This window comes from Galeopterus variegatus, unplaced genomic scaffold (assembly GCF_000696425.1).
Source record: "Galeopterus variegatus unplaced genomic scaffold, G_variegatus-3.0.2 Scaffold33, whole genome shotgun sequence".
In the NCBI taxonomy this organism is placed as follows: domain Eukaryota; kingdom Metazoa; phylum Chordata; class Mammalia; order Dermoptera; family Cynocephalidae; genus Galeopterus; species Galeopterus variegatus.
Genome location: NW_007726144.1, coordinates 1153588 through 1174421, shown reverse-complemented (window position 1 = coordinate 1174421; position 20834 = coordinate 1153588). Strand labels below are relative to the sequence as shown.

Sequence of the window (20834 nt, the reverse complement as noted above, 5' to 3'; positions counted from 1 at the left end):
AAGATGACTGCTTTGTAGCAGAAAAAGCACTTTCCCAAAGGAGCAGCTACAATGACTTGGGTTCTTGAAACCAATATTAGGTTTCAAAGAGTTCCCACATCTAGTTTTATATTAATCAGAGTTCTGTATGTATTTTAAACATATACATGAAAAATATGCAAAAATTAGGTTTTTTGTTTTTAACAAATGTACTACTCTCCAGCAGGAAAGGGTAAAATTCAAGAGCTTGTAAGTGGCCTTGAACTAAATAAAATAACTGAAGATACTACAATTGTATTCACCTCTAGGCAGTATACAGGTACTAGCACTTTATGCTAAAAAATTTTTCTGATGCAACTTCTGCCCAATACTCTTCCTTTTAAAAAATGTCTTTCCAAGAATAACTTACATTTCCTTTAATATTTCATTGACTCAGTCTTTTTAATCCCCTATTAAATTTTAGGAGGGTTAAAATATGAAAAAGAAATACATCCAGTACAATAATCCTTGAAATTTTCATCTGGATTTTAAGGATATCCTTTGCAGAATTATAAAAGTCTTGGAGCTACACACAAACTTTGGGGTCTGTGTATACATTTTTCTAATGAGCATTATGGTATGAGTAAAAAGTTTATTAATTTTAGTGTATGGATGGGTTATACAAGAAAAAGAACAGAGAAACCACAAGCAGAATATTTTATACATTTATTTATAATGAAATTATGGTCTAAATATTTACAACATATAGGAAACCAGAGGATAAGTTTATACAAAGCCAGCCTGCAAAGTATTCAAATGTGCAAAAGTGACAGTTCAGTATCTCAAACTACTCCTGGTTCAGCAGACTAGCTCCTTCACTTTCACACATCAATATTTGATACAAAAAAGTTCTTTTGGCAAAACCTGTAATGCCAAGAAAAAGGACAAGTTGCAATGTCAGTCACTAAGTCCACCATCCTACTGCGAGTAGTCAGATCTCTCTATTTTAGCTGCAACCAGTCCTGAGAGAGACAGACCACTGTGTTTCATTTCTGGATGAGTTCTGAACAACTTTTAGTCGTTTTCTCTGACCCAGCTGAAGACAAGGAGCTTAGAAGGGCAATAAAAACAGCAATGGCTATCTGAGACAAATGTGCTTGAAGGGGCCAGCTTTGGATCATCCCAATAAAAAAGACACAATGAAAAAATAACTTCATTTTCCTGCCCAGGATCCAGCCATATCTGACAGTCTTAAATTAGTAAAACAGCATTTTCCAAAACAGAAAGAATCCAAAATGAAAGAGATGAGGATCTCTTAGAATTAAGTACTGAAAAGAAAGGATGGTCTCAAAATAATTTCCCCACTAATAAATAGTAAGGCTTTGTTTGTAACCAGTTATTATCAAAATTGACCAGACAGTAGTAAAATACAAATAAAACTTTCTTTACATCAGAGTTGGGGCTCTTCATTTGGAAAAGCCTGGACCACGTCAAACATATAGGGGAATATGTTGGGATGCTTTGTTGAACAAGCACATTTTGCCAATTGTTAAAAAGCTTCTCTGACAAATTTGTTATTCTAAGTAAATTTTAACAGATGCTATGCCACTGCAGAAACAAAGACATTTAAAAAAGAGTGGAACCCCTTTAAGAAAAGGGACAATGCATCTCTAACTTCTGCAAAGGTCCAAGATGGTTCCCAGTACAGGCCCCAGAGTCTTGTTAAATCAAATGCATGCATTATTGCTAAAAAGTCACCGAGGGTTAAAACTCTCCACTGTTTCCTATGGGGCCATCCAAAATGGCATCTGCTGTTTAGCTCGTGGTTGTGACGAAGGGTATTGATATCCCAAACTCCAGCCCTGTGGAAAACTACTTGCATTTTTATGACCTCCATGTTCCTCCTCTTCATCAGATGAATCTGCAGCATAAGCCACCAAGCCAAATCCCTTCTCTGTAGTTTTCATCTTCTTGGCTGAATAATCTAGGATAGAGAAAAAACAACCCCAACCCCATTCCCACCGAAGGAAAAAAAAAAGATAATACCATAAAATCGTTAATAAAAAAAAGATGTTAATTGTAAGTGGTTAGTTGGACACCATTTGAGGTCACCGGGTCAATGGTCCCCCAAAAACGTTGAAGATCACACGAAAAACAGCACCAGCATCAGCAAATGTGAATCCACCAGAACCATGTAAGAAAACAGAGAAAGAAAAAAGAAACACAAAATCTAGGATAGAGAAAAAACAACCCCAACCCCATTCCCACCGAAGGAAAAAAAAAAGATAATACCATAAAATCGTTAATAAAAAAAAGATGTTAATTGTAAGTGGTTAGTTGGACACCATTTGAGGTCACCGGGTCAATGGTCCCCCAAAAACGTTGAAGATCACACGAAAAACAGCACCAGCATCAGCAAATGTGAATCCACCAGAACCATGTAAGAAAACAGAGAAAAAAAAAAAAAACACAAAAAAAAAAAAAAGAAAAAAAGAAAAAAAAAAAAAGGAAAGTTAGCAAGTGAGATTTTGGGGGCTGATATTTCACCTTTTAAAGAGTTAAAAGAAAAGAAGAAAAGAAAAAAATGTATTCTCTTCTGTTCATTTTTATTATGACTATAGGCAAAGAACAAAAATGACACCATGTACCTCTACAGGATTTAAGAGTTCTGGGATGCTAAAAAGCCGTATTTTTTGTAACAGCCACAGGCTGACCATTACCAATCAATAGAGCTATAAGAGGAGATGTGGCTCACCTCCCAATACAAAGAAAAATCAATCTTTATTAGTCTCTATCAGATTACTTCCAGGTATTCAGACAACAGAGGCAACAGAATTTTGAAACGACCTACCAATCATTAGTATTTCCTAGGGTTTTAATGTCACTGATGCTATGTATAAAATATAAGTCGACTGACCCTTTTCTAGACACACGTCGGTTGAAAATAAAAGGCTGTGTAACTATATGCTGTCCATATAAATAAAAAAAAAAGTATTCTCATTAGCCAGTAGATTATACAGATTGGATTAAACACCTGAATCAACATCAGGTTAAAAAACTAATAGCTTCAGACACACCAGTCCTACTTTAGTCACTCTCCTGTTCCCCCAGCCACACATTACTCACCGTGGCTCCCTGTTAAAGTCCCAGACCCATTCCTTTCATCAGACTCTGTTTTTATTCCAGTCACTGGAAAGGCTGGTGGAGGCATCAACTGCCTGTTAAAAGAAAAAATGAAATTTTCTTTCAAACAAATTCAATTTTTAAGTTATTCACTGAATAAGAAGTACAATAATAAACTCTACGGATAATCTTTCAAGTTCATTTTAACCATTAATTTCAACACTTTCAACCTTTACCCCATTCCCCTTCAAGCTATTCTCAAGTCATAAAATTATAAGTCCTGTCAAAAATAGCAAGGCCATGGGCCGGCCCGGTGGCGCGCCGCTTGGGAGCGCAGTGGCGCTCCCGCCGAGGGTTCGGATCCCACATACAGACTGGTTCCCGCTCACTGGCTGAGCGAGGTATGGGAGCAACACCGAGGGTTGCAATCCCGTTGCCGGTCCCGGTCCGGTACGGGCATGACACTGAGGGTTGCGATCCGTTGCCGGACACGAAAAAAGACAAAAAAAAAAAGAAAAAAAAAAAAAAAATAGCAAGGCCATGCCAAAAACAGAACGAACTGTTGACACCCTGCTCTCCCAAGTGATCCAGCCTTATACTGTGATTCTAAAGTAGCAAAAACAGGGCTGCCTGATTAGATCAGTTTAGTTAGAGCAGGATGTCATAACACCAAGGTCAAAGGTTCAGATTCCCATACCCACCAGCCAGCCACAACAACAAAAAAAGTATCAAAAATAGCTTGATGGTATATAACACTTTCTTACTACTCACCCTTGTGAAAATGGCCAAGAAAAAAAGTAAGGAGATATCTGAATAAGTACTGAATTATTCAAAGCTGAGTGCAACTACTTCTAAGACTTGAAAGGCTGATCATTATATGTTTTCCATTACTGTGTCAATTACAACAAACAGGAGCTTACTTGATTCGAATGATTTCATTTCAGTTTCAGAATACTGAACCTATCTATACGCAATGATCATTACTCACACTCATGGTGCAAACAAATGACAACTGAATACATTCATATAATTGTTCCAACTAACTTACCTGTCCCTCTCTCGCTCTTTGCCTGAGGAACTTGCTGACTTCGATCCTGCACCTTCAATCTCACTCTGACTGGAGAAGCCTGTACCTAAATTAGTCATATGAATGGGTCCATGCTATGAGCAGAAAAATACAGTGGCATTAGCAAATCTACAACTGCTGTATTGACTTTAGCTCCTTAATGTAACTGTCAAGTGTCTCATCTTTCTGATAAATTCCAACAAATTAAACTGCACTACTACATAGCTCATTGGGATCTGGTGTATAATTGTAGTCAAAGTAGGGATTTTTTTCTCTGTAGGATTTGGTCAAGAATGTTGCAATTCATTATGTTCTGTCTGTTTTCAACTGACTGCTCATAACTGCTTTGCATAAACCTAGTTATAAACTGTAAAAATATTTTAGTTTAAAAAATGCTTCAATGATTCTGGCAAAATGTAAAAGTACTCCTGATAAAATTACACCAAAACTACATATTTCAATCATCTTTTAAAAACTTGAATAAATGACTATGTTCACAATTATGTGTATGCACAGAACCATTCCATTTCTGGCAGTCTTTTTGGGGGGGAGGTGGGTGAGGCTGGAGAGAGAAATCACCCTCTGTTTTAGGGGGGAAAAGAGAATAGCAAACTGAAAGCCAAGGTTTCCAATACAGACCATATACCGGTAGATTTCCTTAGGTGAGATGTGTAGGGAAATAAGAACTATCAGAGGCTTTCAAGAGTCTATTGTATGAATAAGAGGAAGTACAGAATTATACAGAACTCCTTCCAGATGCTAGTCATGGGAGACTTCTCTCTAGATACAGAGCTTTGTATTTTCTTATCACACTGATCCCAAAGACAAAACCTACCCAAAGGGAATAACTTGCTTTAAGCCTTCAAGGATTAAATGGATTCCAGAAAGCAGAAATCCTAGTACTGAGAATGGTTGACATAGATGTGAACTTATCTTTCTTTAAAGGGAGAATATAGTAGGAGGATAAGATAAGGAAAGAAAGACAGGGTATTTTATTTAACCTGGTATCCAAGAAGTCCAGATTCCCGTTCATCTGGTAGCTCCTCTGTGAATCGCCTCTTCTGTGCCTGGGGCTGAGGTGGGAGTGGGGGCTGGGGCTGGGGGCCAGCAGGCAAGGCAGTTTTGACAGGAGCAGCAGGAATGAAAGGACCACTCATCGGACTCTGGGACCAAAACAAACCAAGGAGGAAAAAAGTATGAGGATACCCAACTAACAAATAAGTAAACAATGACTACAACATGCTTTAATGATTAATATGTATCATATGAATCTTTCATCTTCATGCCCTTGGTTTCCTTCATGTATAATTTGGTAACAGTATATCACCTCCTAGCCTTTCCACCTTCATCCTAGGGAAACATAAAATTGGCAATCTATATACAATGTTTTGAACTCTCAGGAAGAACCTCTTGTGCATTTGAGCTATGAGGAGCAAACATGACCATTAACGAACAATAAAAACTCCAGCCACTTACTCAATTCAGAAGTCATCAAGCAAGAACTTCCTCTTATTTAAAGTCCTTTAATCAATGTGATTAGCTCTTTATCATAAATGCTGCTAATGCTTGTGGCAGAGGCAACTTCATTTACCACTTCCATGGTTATTAGTAAGTTGCTATATCAAGAACAAGTCTGACTAATGTTTTAAGAGGTAGTTCCAAAAAGGAAAATGAAGTGATGAAAAGACGTTATATATTAGAGAAAAATAAGCACTTCTAAAAGGAAAACTCTATTACTATATATTTTTTTTTTGGTGGCCAGTTGGTATGGGGATCTGAACCCTTGACCTTGGTGTTTTAACACTGCCCTCAAACCAAATGAGCTAACTGGCCAGCCCTACTATTACAATTAACAATAACAAACATCTAAAATTTATTGACTGAATATTGGGGGACCCGATCACATCTCTCAGCATTGGACAGATCATCTAGGCAACAAATTAACAGAGTAACCATTATTCTTTCAGAAAGAGAGAAGAAATCTAGGGTAATTAGAAGGGGGAGGGAATGGGGGAAGGGGAGAGATTGGACAAGGGGCATAAAGAATAATTATGATTTGTAACGATATATATGCTAGTAATATTGATTTGATCAACATATCTCAATGTTCAACCCCCAAAATATGTATAATCGATTTTGATTCAATAAATAAATAAATTTCAAAAAATAAAAAATAAAAAAATAAAATTTATTGACTGCTTGGATCATCTTATTTAATTCTTGCAACTCTTTAAGTTTTATCATTATGCATTTTTTTTTTTTTTTTAAAGATGACTGGTAAGGGGATCTTAACCCTTGACTTGGTGTTGTCAGTACCATGCTCTCCCAAGTGAGCTAACCGGCCATCCCTATATAGGGATCCGAATCCGTGGCCTTGGTGTTATCAGCACCACTCTCTCCCAAGTGAGCCACGTGCTGGTCCTTTACGCCTTTATTTTGGCAACTGCCTGGTACAGGGATCTAAATCTTTGACCTTGGTGTTATAACACTGTTATAACACTGCTCTAACCTACTAAGCTAACCGCCAGCCCCATTATGCCTACTTTATCTATCTAGATAAGTTAACTTATATCTCAGGATGACAAGTTCAAAAAATGGGAAAGCATGATAAACCCTGGCAATCTTAATCTAACCCTCAGCTCTTAGCCATTCTGCCATGTTGTTTCCCAATTACAAAGGACTGTAGCTCAAAGCTGGGGAACTACAGTTGTGTCTAAATATAAAAAGTAAAGTAATTTGGACTAGGGACAATAGAATTTAGTTCATAATCCCTTTTTTGTTACATGCTGTGCAACCCCCTTCAGTGCTCACAGCCCACAGGTAAGGAGGCTGGGCAATGGTTCGAGGCTGTAGTTTACTTTGGCATGGGTACACTATGAGAGGCCCACAGAGAAGGGCCCACCATAAATCCATTGCCATGCTCTCATTAGTCTCTCTCCTGCCTCCAAGGATTGTACATAATCTATCCAAATGAGCTAGACATCTACTCTTTTCCTATAATTCTAGTTTCTTATTTAACTTAAGAAATTATGAAACATAAGCAGCATTTATAATCCTTTACGTTTGGCAAGTTCACATATCTCTTAGCCTAGGAACACCTGTATATACAATATAATGTTTCTTAGATTAGAACTGCTAAGTCAGTTCCAATCACTGAGAGTTGTGGTGTAGGCCAGCCCCCTGTACTTGGGAACTTCATTAATACTGCAAAACAGGGGTAGGCAAACTATGATTCTGGACTGCCGCCTGTTTTTATAAATAAAGTTCTATGGAGTATGGCCATGCTCACTCATTTAGATATTTTCTATTGATGCTTTAGCATAACAGAGTGGAACTGTTTAACGGAGACTACATGGCTCACAAAGCCTAAAATATGTACCATCTGGCCCTTTATTTAAAGTTACTGACCATCCCCACTTTAAACAACTATTTGGTGGCAAGATTTATGAAATTAACAGTAAACTTCAGGATGACATACACACATATACACATGTACATACACACTATTCCAAACGATTCAGGTAGGTTAGTGGTGGGAATACAGAATACAATAGGAAAAAAAAATAACGCAGGTTACATGATTTATTTCTGTAATACTACCACCTTTTCCCCCCTCCCCCAGTTTTTCCTAAATCCAATGATATTATGTTACATATCCTGTGATCCTACCTGTCCAGTGCTAACTGGAGGCTGTACTTGTGTTATCGGGTATTGTGTTGGCACAGGTGGGACTCCAGTAGGTAATGCTGGCAAGACTCCAGGTGCCAATGAAACAGCTGGTGGCACTATACTTGGTACTCCATAGGGAGGTTGAACTGGCTGCTGAGGAGGGGGAACAACAGGGTAACCAGACTGATAGCCATTGGATGGATAATATGGTGGTTGAGGAGGGACACTATTTATAGCAGAGGGTTGTGTATAGCCTGAGGGGGAAGAAAAAAAGTGTTTAATCAGCTGTAGCAGAACTAGACATTTTAGCTGAATATTAAACTTAACATCTAGGGAAGAAAAAATATTGAGGCATAAATGGCTTTCCAAATTACCCTAAATTGAAGGGAATATTATTAGTGCCCTGGCACAGTTAATTTAGCCTCAAGTATCACAGTTATACATAAATATCACTAGCAAAACATTTTTTAAACACTTCAAGACATACACACCTGGTAAAGGAACAGCAGTATTAATCTGATTCACAAATCTAGAATATTCAGCATGAACCTGAAAGAGAGGGGAAAACAAATTAACATGAAACAGTCTCAATTGTGTATTTGTAAGAGTCTGATTACATAATTCTAGGCCCAAAGCAATTAGGAATTAAAATATTTCCATTGATGTTCCAATCAAATTTAGACTTGTTTAATCTAAATTTTAATAAGGCAGACGTATAAATTATTAAGCCAAGTTTTGGGAATCAGGAGCATGTATAATCCTAAATCCCCTAAGCTATACTCAACTCTGGGGTACAAAATCTTTCAGAAAGCTACTGATTTTAAGTAAGTAGGGCATTTCTAAGTTGTTAGTATAACTGGTGAGAATTCATTAATTCATATTTAGTGGGTGACCTGTCCTCAAGGAGCTTATGGTTTAATAATGGTTTAGTATTTTCTCCCAACTTTTCTTCACTACAAAAATCCTACTAAGGGACCGGCCCGGTGGTGCACTCGGTAGAGTGCGGCGCTTGGGAGTGCGGCGGCGCTCCCGCCGAGGGTTCAGATCCCATATAGAGACCGGTTCGCTCACTGGTTGAGCGCGGTGCGGGCTCAACACCGAGGGTTGCGATCCCATTGCCGGTCGCGGTACGGGGGCAACACCGAGGGTTGCGATCCCATTGCCGGTCGCGGTACGGGGGCAACACCATGGGTTGCGATCCCGTTACCAGTCACGAAAAAAGACAAAAAGGAAAAAAAAAAAAAATCCTACTAAGTCCATAACTTCACATGCCAGCAAAGAAAAAGATGGGAAATGGTCAAGGAAGTTATCTGGTACACAGGTTGTTAAATCAGGTTATATTCACAAAAGCAAAGAAAACACCCGCTTCGTAACAAGGCACCCTTAAATATCAAATAACACAAGGTTGAACATATTCAACCCAAAACCTGATTTCTTTAAGTGCTATAAAAACAGTCCTATCCTTTAACTTTTGGTTATTTATAGAATAAGAATAATCAAATAAGCAATTATCCTGAAAGCATTGCTAACTGGTTTTAAACCATTATAGCTCTACCCTTACTTCATTTGTGGCTGCCCAATATGGGGCTCTGAACCCTTGACCTTGATGTTATCAACACGGTGCTCTAACTGACTGAGCTAAATGGCCAGCCCTCTATCCTTAACTTTATTTTTATTTATTTATTTATTTTTTTTTTTAAAAGATGACCGGTAAGGGGATCTTAACCCTTGACTTGGTGTTGTCAGCACCACGCTCAGCCAGTGAGCGAACCGGCCATCCCTATATGGGATCCGAACCCGGGGCCTTGGTGTTATCAGCACCGCACTCTCCCGAGTGAGCCACGGGCCGGCCTATCCTTAACTTTAGATTGGAGTTATGCTAACATGAGCCAAAGAATGCCAAGGCAACCACCAGAAGCTAGGAGAGAGGCATAGGATGGTTTTTCTCTCAAAGACTCCAGACAGAACCAACCCTGCCAACACCCTGATTTCAGAGTTCTGGCTTTCTGGGCAGTGACAAAATAAATTTCTGTTGTTTTAAGCCACCTAATTAGTATTTTGTTATGGCAGCCCTAGGAAACTAATATAAGTGCGAAAAATAGCTAAGACACACTCCAAAATGGCAGTGGCTCTTCTGAATGAATATCAGACAAATACAACTCACTGTTTGCAAGAGATTCTCACAGAGCTTCTTGGCAGCAGCCAAACCTTCTGGTTTGGGATGACTGTAAATAAGAACAAAAAATTCAAAGGAGAGAAAAATAATGGATACAGAATTCTTTCACTTTTCATGCTGTTTTATCAATTTACTATATTAATTGAAGATCTAGGCCTCTGAAACTCATGAAATAGGAATTCAAAACATATAAACCTTTTAAGATATAACTAGTATCATTACTATAAATATTTTAATGGTCTCTTTCTCTATGTAATGGTTCTTCTTGGTATAAAAACATTTAGGGCCAGCCCGGTGGCGCACTGAATAGTGCGCCGCTTGGGAAGCGCGGCGGCGCTCCCGTCCGAGGGTTCGGATCCCACATACAGACCGGCTCCAGCTCACTGGCTGAGCGAGGCGCGGGAGCAGCACCGAGGCTTGCGATCCCGTTGCCGGTCCCCGGTCCGGTACGGGGGCAACACTGAGGGTTGCGATCCGTTGCCGGACACGGAAAAAAAAAAAAAAAAAAAAACATTTAAAGGTCATAAAATTACTATAAAATATATTAATGTCATAGATTTAAATGAAAGTTATTTTAGGCTTATCACAGCTCATTTTTGGATCACAGACTTGTATAAAACTCAAGGACTTGAATAATAAAGAGACAATTCCATCTCTTAATTTGATTTTTAGTAATTATAAAGTGGTTACTCCTAGTGTTTACCAAAATCCCTCGTTACTATTAATTAAGCCCATTTTCTCTTGCACCACCTGTATTATTCCCACCTGTACTGATAAGCTGATAAAAATTCAAATGTCCTCTGCCCCATCAATCCATACCTGATGTAAATATACATAGGTTCAAAAGCTTCTCGGCCAGATGCTGGCTCAATGCAGCCTGAACCTTTGCCCCGCAGGAAGACTTTGGCACCTGTTTCAATCTGAATGTGCTGCAAATAGGAGCAGCCTGGACCTTCCACCTTCTCCTTGACATTAAAAGTGGGCACAGCATGTTCTAGACCCACAAATAATTTATCTTGAACATAATGCATCTGTAGGAAGAACAGAATACCTCAGATTAAACACAGAATACATAATTAAATCATAATAAAAAATTATGGAAAATTCTTTAACACCCCCACCCCCCAAGATACTTTCAATCACTTCCAGAATTAGGAACCCCCTTCAATTTCTACCATAAAAATTAATTATCAGGGAGCTTAACTTAAATAAGAACTTCAATTTCCAAGTATATACTTATAAAACACATTCTGTTCAGTAAAAGATACTTATGAGGCAAAAACCCAAGATCTAAATATTGAGTAAGCATATTCACTTTCCTCCAACTAATACTCAGATAATAAGAAATTACAGCAAAGACAGTCTCCTGTAAAGCTAGAGTGGAATGTTGGGTAGTACAGTCAGCCCTGTGGAATTCTCAAATAAGGGCAGCTCTCTCCAACCCTTTTTTTCTAGGAGGAGTGTATCAGCAAAGTCTTGCTTCATCAGACTCAGCCTTCTTAGTCCTCCAATTGTCATCAGTTTTAAAAATACAATGTAAAACCACTAATTGCAAAATGTACAATGTGTATACCCACTGATCTATGAAACCCCTTTCTAGAATATATCAGTATGAAGAGATGTGTGCTCACATGTTCACTGTTTCTTAGAAACCTAGATAGTCCATTAACAGAATACCAATGGTGGGTAACTTTCAGGTTGAAACGTCAGGATTTTATTTTTTTCTTTATACGTATTATTTAACATATATAGTTTTTATACAAATGAAAAAGCTGTTAATGATCCCTCCCCAAAACATACCCCTGACTGAAAGGGAGGCTTCTGGCTAACAGCTGGAGACAGCTGAGCAATGGGTGCTGGCTGGTGATAGACAGTGACTGTTGCACCATTAAAAGTTGGACTTGTCCCTGTTGCAGCTTTCACCACTCCATTGGTGATAATTTCTTTGATTCGGTTTACAGCTCCTAGGGAAGAACACAGACAGTAAGATACTATACCAAAGAACTGAGTGAACTGACTACTTCAAATGACAAAGACAGGCCAATGTTCAATTACTCAAGCATTAATCCATTTTATAGGTTACCCGTATATAGCTCCCAACCTCTCTAAAACCCAATACACATTCATGTGTAGTTCATAAACAAAAAATCAGAACAGCCATCAGAGACAGTTTGCCAACTTGTTATACATAGCCCTGTACCTTGCTCTTCACAAAAAGCGTTATGTGACCCAAAACATTACTTACTGTCCACTAATTCCCGTGTCTGGCCCTGAACATGAAGATATAATGGACGATCCCTATAAAGAGAAACATAAAAGGATAATCCTAAACTGGTCAAAACCAAAGAAGGAATCAAACAGGTTACCGAATCTAATTTGCAATGTTTAAAGTTTCCACATAAGAGGACTATATACATTGAAAGAGCTATTGCTAGTTAATTTCTAAGAACACAGTTTTATAGTTGGGGAATGAATAAAAATAACTGGCCCACACAGTGTTCAAATCTGCTCTCATGGACTCATTCGCATTATTATCCAATCAACTGAGATAAATCGGTGTTCAAGAACAGAATTCCTTTTTGCTGGTTTGTTTAGGTTAGAATTAATGTTTGAGTAATTGAACATTGGCCTGTCTTTGTCATTGGGCAGTAGTTAAGTTCACTCAGTTCTTTGGCATGGTATCTTATTGTCTATGTTCTTCCCTAGACAACCAGCAAAAATGTAGGTAGATGTGGTCTAGGCTATGAAAATTAATGGAGCAAGAGTGATGGCAGCATAAACTTTTAAAAAGGCCCACACCAAGTGAGAAAACTCTTTAGATTCTAAATGTAAAGATGGCTTAGATTTAGATTATAATAATGAAGAAAGTAATCAATAACCACACATAGTTAATAAAAAGTGGCAGGTAAAAAATAACTTTATTAAAAAAAAAAAAAAAAAAGCAAAAAACCTGTGTTTCATGACAAAGTTCAAAACAACAACCAGCACATATACAAAGTTGAAATATACTCTTGGCTTGGGGTAGGAAGCAAATTTTGCCTCTCAATTATATTTAGTTAAATCTGATATTAAAAATGTCGAATTTCCTGAGTACCTGACAACTGACAGTGAAGCAAAGCTTAAACATTGAATAATGGAAGGAATGAAAATAAACCGAGATTAAATCTGCCACTGATAGGCAGATTAAATCTGGCATGGATAACCTACAACCTATAATCATTTTAGAGGCAAAAAAAGGATTTTTTAAAAAGGGAGATTGCAACAAAATATGAGCTCATTTGTGGGGGGAACCATTTCCACAGGAAAAAAGTTCAGAAATATATACATTAAATGTTAATTTTTATCTTCTTTTATACTTTCTTGTAAAATGTTTCCTCCAACCAAAACATTGTGAAATAAAAATCCAAAAAGTGATAGGAAAAAAAAAAGCTACCAACATTTCTTATACCTATTTGAGATACCCAGAATTTTGCTATGAGGCACACCACATCCCCCCTTCAAACTACTGACCAAACATCATTTACACATATAACCTAAAAATGAAAAATATGGGGGCCAGCCCGGTGGCGCACTGCTACAGTGCGCCGCTTGGGAGCGCGGCGGCGCTCCCGCCGAGGGTTCGGATCCCACATACAGACCGGTTCCCGCTCACTGGCTGAGCGAGGCGCGGGCGCGACACCAAGGGTTGCGATCCCGTTGCCGTTGCCGGTCCGGTACGGGCTCGACAATGAGGGTTGCAATCCGTTGCCAGACACGAAAAAAGACAAAAAGGGGGAAAAAAAAAAAATGAAAAATATGAAGCTAATGTGGGTCATATGCCCAACCCTTCGCCAAAGTACAGGATAAGCATACACACCCTGGTCCCACTTTGGCCTTCTCCTCAGTTGTCATGAACCTCCCTCGAGTTGACACTGCAGCTCCACTAAGCCGGCTGATCTAAAAAAGGAAATGTTCTATTAAAAAGATGTGGTAATTGGTTGATTTCAATGGCAAATAGCAGAATAGATTTTTCCCATCCATTCCATTAAGTAAAGTAGGAATGAATTCCTCCTATACCTGAAATTTTGATTCTATGGTTTCTTAATCAAACCAACCCAGAAAACTCACCCATAATATTGTTTCATTACCTTTCTCTGAAGTTAAATTAAACCCAATCCTGACTTTAGAAACTATGACCCAAACCCACTGATAAATATCTGACTCCTGCTTGTGTTCAGAAGTCTTCATTTCCTGAATCCACCTGCCATCTTCTCCAAAGAGTCCCAACTCCTCCACACCTCATCTTGAGTCTGTCCTCGAGTCAGCAAGTTCCTACATGTGAGAGGCACATCATTGATTTCTACTTCAGCTACCACCAGGTCGTCCTTGCTTTTATTGCTAGTTAGGCCTTTGCCAGGGGCCTGAAGCTACAAAAAGAGAAAGAAATTAGATTAAAAAGTATATATGATGAAATAAAGTCTTTTAGTTGTCCAATTTACAACTACCCCTTCCTCTCAAGTCCCACCACCTCCCTACCTTCCCCTCCACCTTCTTGCCAACATATTTGGTCATTCTTCATAAATGAAATAACAAGCAAACAAAACCTCACTAAAATGACACCAAGTAGAGTCAATTTACTTGAAGGCCACTATCAGATTTCTCTGTAACCTTGGCCCTGTGTGCATTTTTATGGTCACATAACTACAGAAACTTAAAAAACTAAAGTTGCAAACTCTAACAGGAAAAATAAAGGGACAAGTTATGATGCTTTACAGATTAATTAGCTGGCTGTACATGAAGCAAAACGTAGTAAAAGAGCAATGCACACAATCCATATGCCTTGCTCATGCAATAGGAAGTTGCCTCTGTACCACCCCTAGTCACAGCATATCAAATTTAACTAATTCCACCAACATCAGGGGTTCAGATCCCCATACTGGCCAGTTACCCCCACCAAAAAAAAAAAAAAAAAAAAAAAAAAAAAAAAAAAAATTCAACTAATTCCATCAAAAATCCTTAAATTATATCTAAGTAATCATTCCATTACTTTCTATTACTGAACAAAGAGAATGGATGAGAAGCCAGTGAGATCCTAAAACCTGACCTGGTTTTTCTCAATTTAAACTACAAGCAAATGGGCTGGCCTGTGGCTCACTTGGGAGAGTATGGTGCTGATAAAACCAAGGTCCCGGGTTCAGATCCCTATTAGGGATGGCCAGTTAGCTCACTTGGGAGAGCGTGGTGCTGACAACACCAAGTCAAGGGTTAAGATCCCCTTACCGGTCATCTTTAGAACAACAACAACATGGGCTGGCCCGGTGGCGCACTGGATAGTGCGCTGCTTGGGAAGCGCGGCGGCGCTCCCACCCGAGGGTTCGGATCCCACATACAGACCGGTTCCCGCTCACTGGCTGAGCGAGGAGCGGAAGCAACACTGAGGGTTGCGATCCGTTGCCGGACACGGAAAAAGACAAAAGAAAAAAAAAAAAAAAAAAAAAAAAAAAAAAAAAAAAAAAAAACCAACAACAAAAAACTACAAACAACTCCAGATAGATGGATTTTCAGATAACACTTACTATCTGAAAAAAACTTAAAAAAAAAAAAAAAAAGGCCATCCCCAAATCAATGTCTAGAGTAAATCTGCCTAAGGAAGGTAAAATACAGTATGTTTCATGCATTAGATACATTTTTAAAATGTGGAAGCAAAACTAAAAACAAACTCAACAAAATCACCTTAGCTTTGTTTAGCCCTTTTAAAATAATTTTTTTGGCAGCTGGCCAATATAGGGAAGGAATCCTGGACCTTGGCAATCAACTGAACAAACCAGCCAGCCCTAACACCTTATAGCAGTCACTTACACATCTTATCTCACTGAACCATTAGGACCACCTTAAAAGTACCCTATCAATGTTGTCCAACAGAACTTACTGTAATGATCAAAGTGTTCTGTATCTGAGCAGTCCAATATAGTTACCACTATATCGGCCCTTGAAATGTGGTTAATGTAAATAAAGAACTGAATTTTAATTTTTATTTAACTTAAGACTACTGCACTGGGCAGTACAGGTATACTACCTATATATTACCACTGAGAAAACTGAGGTTCATGGTGTCAAAGCCATATAACCAGTAACTAAGATTCTGTGTTTCAAACCTAAGTCTTATGATCCTAAATCCAGTATTTATGTATCATGTTGCCTCCTGCTGAGTTCAATTATTTTCTTTCATTTTGGTAGGGGATGCAGCTGTCTGGTATGTGGATCTGAACCCTTGACCTTAATGTTATCAACACTGTGCTCTAACCAGCTGAGCTAACCAACTCAATTACCATTTTAAAGATTGCTTTTTAGAGAAAAAATGAGTATAAATGGTTAACATCAGTATTAAGAATTTTAATATCAAGGAACATTCTATCTTTGTCAGTGTGCTTTTAATTTTTCCTCATAGACCTTAGAAATGGACCACTGACCAAATGTTCTCACCCACTCTGCAGAACTTAAATATTTAAGCATCCAGACAGGTTATGGCCTACTGATAAACATTTCATAGAACTAACTGGAAGGCTCACAAAGGTTTGCATTTTCAAACACAGAACTCACCTCTTTACAGGTACCACGGGAAGCAAATTTTAATTTAAACCAAAAAGAATGTTTTTCCAAATGATAATTACTGTGCAATGGGCTGCACTGGAACACACTGAATTCTTCAAATCTAGCAGCTTTCAGGCAAAAGCTAAATATCCAATTGCCCAAAGTGACTTTGAAACCAGACACCCGTACCTACGACTTACAGATCTTGAACAAGATACTTTACATTCATGAGCCTAATTTTCCTGATCTGTAAACCAGTAACAATAAACAATTCTACAGAATTGTTGTAAGGATTTAAAATTCTAAAAAAAGCAAACCATGCATTCTACCAATACAAACAGCCACCATAATCACTATCTTGTAGAAAGATTCTTGCATTTTATGTAAAGATAAAGTAATGGCTTCAAAAATCAGATCCCTTGGGGCCGGCCTGGTGGCACACTGCTATAGTGCGCTGGCGCGCTCCTGCCAAGGGTTCGGATCCCACATACAGACCGGCTGCTCACTGGCTGAGCGAGGTGCGGGAGCAACACCGAGGGTTGCGATCCCATTGCCGGTCCCAGTCCGGTACGGGCGCGACACTGAGGGTTGCGATCCGTTGCCGGTCATGAAAAAAGACAAAAAGGAGAAAAAAAAAAAAAAAAAAAATCAGATCCCTTCTAGTTATAAGATTCTAGTTATACCAGGGATTTTTTTTTTTGTATGAAAACAGAAAAACAACCCATATATAAATTATTCCTCCATTTTCGTTCATATTTAACTGCTATTTAGTTAGATAATCATTAATGTAAACATATAGATTCTAATTAGAGATGATACTTAAAAGGTCACTTGATTTACCTCAACTTATCCTTTAATTTCAGGGAAAACACATGTATCAAAACACATTACATTGCTTTAAATGATTATACAGACATAACCTAAAGTGAACTAAGTGAATTAAGTGAACATGGACAAAACAAGGTATTTGGTACACAAATGTAATCAGCCCATTCAAAACTACCTTGTAAAAACGTACGTACGACAAAAAGTCATATGGAACGCTCTAAAACTAAATAATCTTTACATTACCGTACCCATTTTCTCCTTCATTAACACGAATGATTGTGAGGTTACAGGATTACAAAACAACTATCAAAATTGCAACTATCCAAGACCCCTCAACTTCAAATACCTTCTCAGCAGCATTCTGAGTTGGTTTCAGCTTCCCTTTGGCCATGAGCATGGCATTGATCTTGGCAGCCACAGCAGCAGCGGCATCCAAGGCTCCTGAGGGAGCAGCTGTGGAACCCCCAGGGCTTCCTCCACTGCTGGTGACCTCCCCACCTGGGGCCGCTGGAGGGAGGAAGAGAAGTGGGGCTGGAGCTGGTTGGTCCCATTTGCTGCGGCGCCTACAGGTAGAAAAAGGAAATTTTATATTCTTCCGTTACTACGCCTTAGCACTCCACTTTCCCTGTCATGTTCCATTTACACCCCCGAATCTCCTACCAGGTTTAAAACTCCCATCTCTCCTTAGACAACAACTGATATATTTCCCCAAATCCCCACTTCTTTCAACCCTTTTATCCAAATCTACTTGCTTTCTACTCCGTCTTTTCTTTTTTTTTTTTTAAAGATGACCGGTAAGGGGATCTTAACCCTTGACTTGGTGTTGTCAGCACCACGCTCAGCGTAAGGGGATCTTAACCCTTGACTTGGTGTTGTCAGCACCACGCTCAGCGTAAGGGGATCTTAACCCTTGACTTGGTGTTGTCAGCACCACGCTCAGCCAGTGAGCAAACCGGCCATCCCTATATGGGATCCGAACCCGGGGCCTTGGTGTTATCAGCACCGCACTCTCCCGAGTGAGCCACGGGCCGGCCCTCTACTCCGTCTTTTCTATCAAAAGACTCCACTGTCTCGCATGCCCTCGTTTTCGCCTTCCCCTTACCTCGTCCTTCCAAAAGTCCATGCTTCCCTCCTCCCTCGGATCTCTCCCGGCCCTTTTCAGGCCTGCTCAATCTTCTCCCCAAAAGTCCGATCCTTCAATACGTACATTTCCCACTTAAGCGCCCCTTCACCCATACGCAGGTTCCTGTGGTCCCTCCGTCTCTCCCGAGCCCTTATGCTCGCTCCAACGCCCTCGCCCGCGAAGCCTTACCCGCCGGCTCCAGGATGTGTCGCGCTCCCCGCGGACATGGCGACCGGCTCTACTCAACCATCCGCCAACTACTCCACTACCACCTTTCCGTCACTTCCGCCCCCAACGCCCCGCCGTACAGCCTCTTCCGGTCGTGAGGCAGAGCGGTTCCGGTGAAAATGTCGATTCTAATTGGATTCTCTGTGATTTAAAGGCGTCTGGCGTTTCCAAGACAGGTAGGGCGTGACCTTCCGGCTTATGCTTTGCCCTTAAGAAAAATGGCTGCTATGCCCAGTTTAAAGGCGGAATCGGGATTAGAAGAACCCATCTTTGTTGTGGGCAAGTTGGTGGACAAGCAGACAATACGCATGAGTCAGGGAATTAAACAGGTTTCTGCACAAATTCCGCTGCATTTGTGTGGGATCCCAATCTCAGGCTAAGGAGAAACCCTCCGCCCGGCTTTTGCCCTCTTCACGTTTCAGTTACCTATTTAGGGAAAGGGAAACGGTTAGTTCCGAAGAAATTCTTCATTTTAAGAATTTCTCCATTTTTATCATTTCTGTGCATCAAGCAGGGGTTATAAAGATAAAATGATGAATAAGCCGCAGGTCCTGCCATTCTGGTACTCTCAACGTGGCGTAGTAGGCACGCTGGCAAATACACACAATAGGCAAAGGTCGAAGAAGATAAACTACACAGGGGCTGGCCCGTGGCTCACTCGGGAGAGTGTGGTGCTGATAACACCAAGGCCCTGGGTTCGGATCCCACGTAGGGATGGCTGGTTCGCTCACTGGCTGAGCGTGGTGCTGACAACACCAAGTCAAGGGTTACGATCCCCTTACCGGTCATCTTTATGGAAAAAAAAGAAAAAAGATAAACTACACAACTTGGTGGGGCGTCTAAGAAACGGAAGGTAAACAAGCTGGTTGAGGGCTGGAGATGTGAACATCAAGCGTAGTATATGAAACAGCCTGTTCTGGGATCTTCTTACTTAGGATTCAGCTGCCTGGAGTGTGGGGGCCAGATAATGAAAGGCCTTGAATGCCATGCTAAGGAGTTTGATTCTGGAGGCCAGAAGTTTCCAGCATTTGGGGTATCTTTAAGCTGCAGGGAGTCTCCAGATAGAATATATAAATAAAATACAACTCTGTTTTTCAAATAAATTTACATTCTGATAGAATACAAATTCATCTTCAAAGCCAAATTTAGGGTTCGATCCCTGTACTGGCCAGCCACCAAAAATAAAACAAAAGCCAGATTTATAGTACTTTCCTTTAGCATTTAATAAGTAAAATGCCTCTTCCACACAAACGCCCCTTTATCATATGTAAAATGACATACATACTATTATATTTCTGCATTTTCTACTGCAGTGAACTACTTGTTCCTTTGCTATATTGTTTTTATTACAGTAACCCTATGCATATTTTGATATCTGTTACGACAAGCAAGATTTCTTCTACATTTCTTAGACTATTCTGACAGGCATTTTTCCAAACTTTTTTTTTTTTTTTTTAATTTGGTGGCTGGCCTGTACACGGACCCTTGATCTTGGTGTTACCAACACCAAGCTCTAACCAAGTGAGCTAACCAGCCAGTCCCTGAATTTTGGATTAAACAACATTGTTTTTTTCCCTTTGCCTCTTTGCCCCAAAACACAACACAATGCTGTTGGGATTCTGATTGAAATTACATTGTGCAGGGCCGGCCCTGTGGCGCGCTCGGGAGAGTGCGGCGCCGGTAGCGCAGCGACGCTCCCGCCACTGGTTCGGATCCTATATAGGAATAGCCGCCGGTGAGCGCGGTGCAGGCGACACCACACCAAGGGTTGCGATCCCCTTACTGGTCACGAAAAAGACAAAAAAAAAAAAAAAAAAGAAATTACATTGTGCAGACTAGCTGGTTAGCTCAGTTGGTTAGTGTATGGCCTTATGACACCAATGTGAAGGATTCATCATGCTGGCCATTTGCTGGGGGGTGGGAGGAAGAAATTATATTGTTTCTTTTTTCCTTTTTTTAGAAAAAGATATAATTCACATACCATAAAGTTCACCCTTTTTAAAGGGTACTTTAAGTGTACAATTCAATGTTTTTTACTGTATTTACAAGGTTGTACAACATCACCATTATCTAACTCCAGATAATTTTCCTCA

General features: G+C 39.7%; 1 protein-coding gene across 4 annotated transcripts; it reads right to left on the bottom strand.

Moving 5' to 3' along the window:
• Window positions 1–667: 667 nt before the first annotated feature.
• KIAA0907 (KIAA0907 ortholog) lies at window positions 668–18786 on the bottom strand. 4 transcript variants are annotated; one of them, XM_008570770.1, is made up of 14 exons: window positions 18703–18786; window positions 17737–17953; window positions 14270–14398; window positions 13849–13928; window positions 12238–12290; window positions 11793–11956; window positions 10812–11023; window positions 9981–10041; window positions 8308–8365; window positions 7817–8070; window positions 5149–5310; window positions 4130–4242; window positions 3085–3176; window positions 668–1942 (listed from the first exon to the last, which is right to left on the bottom strand). In XM_008570770.1, the coding sequence occupies exons 1-14, from the start codon at window positions 18738–18740 to the stop codon at window positions 1743–1745; spliced, it is 1833 nt and encodes a 610-aa protein (XP_008568992.1). In that variant the 5' UTR covers window positions 18741–18786; the 3' UTR covers window positions 668–1742. The 4 variants fall into 4 exon arrangements, with proteins under 4 accessions (XP_008568992.1, XP_008568999.1, XP_008569006.1 ...); XM_008570777.1 differs by lacking the exon at window positions 18703–18786 and adding an exon at window positions 18598–18668; XM_008570784.1 differs by lacking the exon at window positions 668–1942 and having other exon boundaries at window positions 3091–3176; window positions 4130–4214.
• Window positions 18787–20834: the final 2048 nt, after the last annotated feature.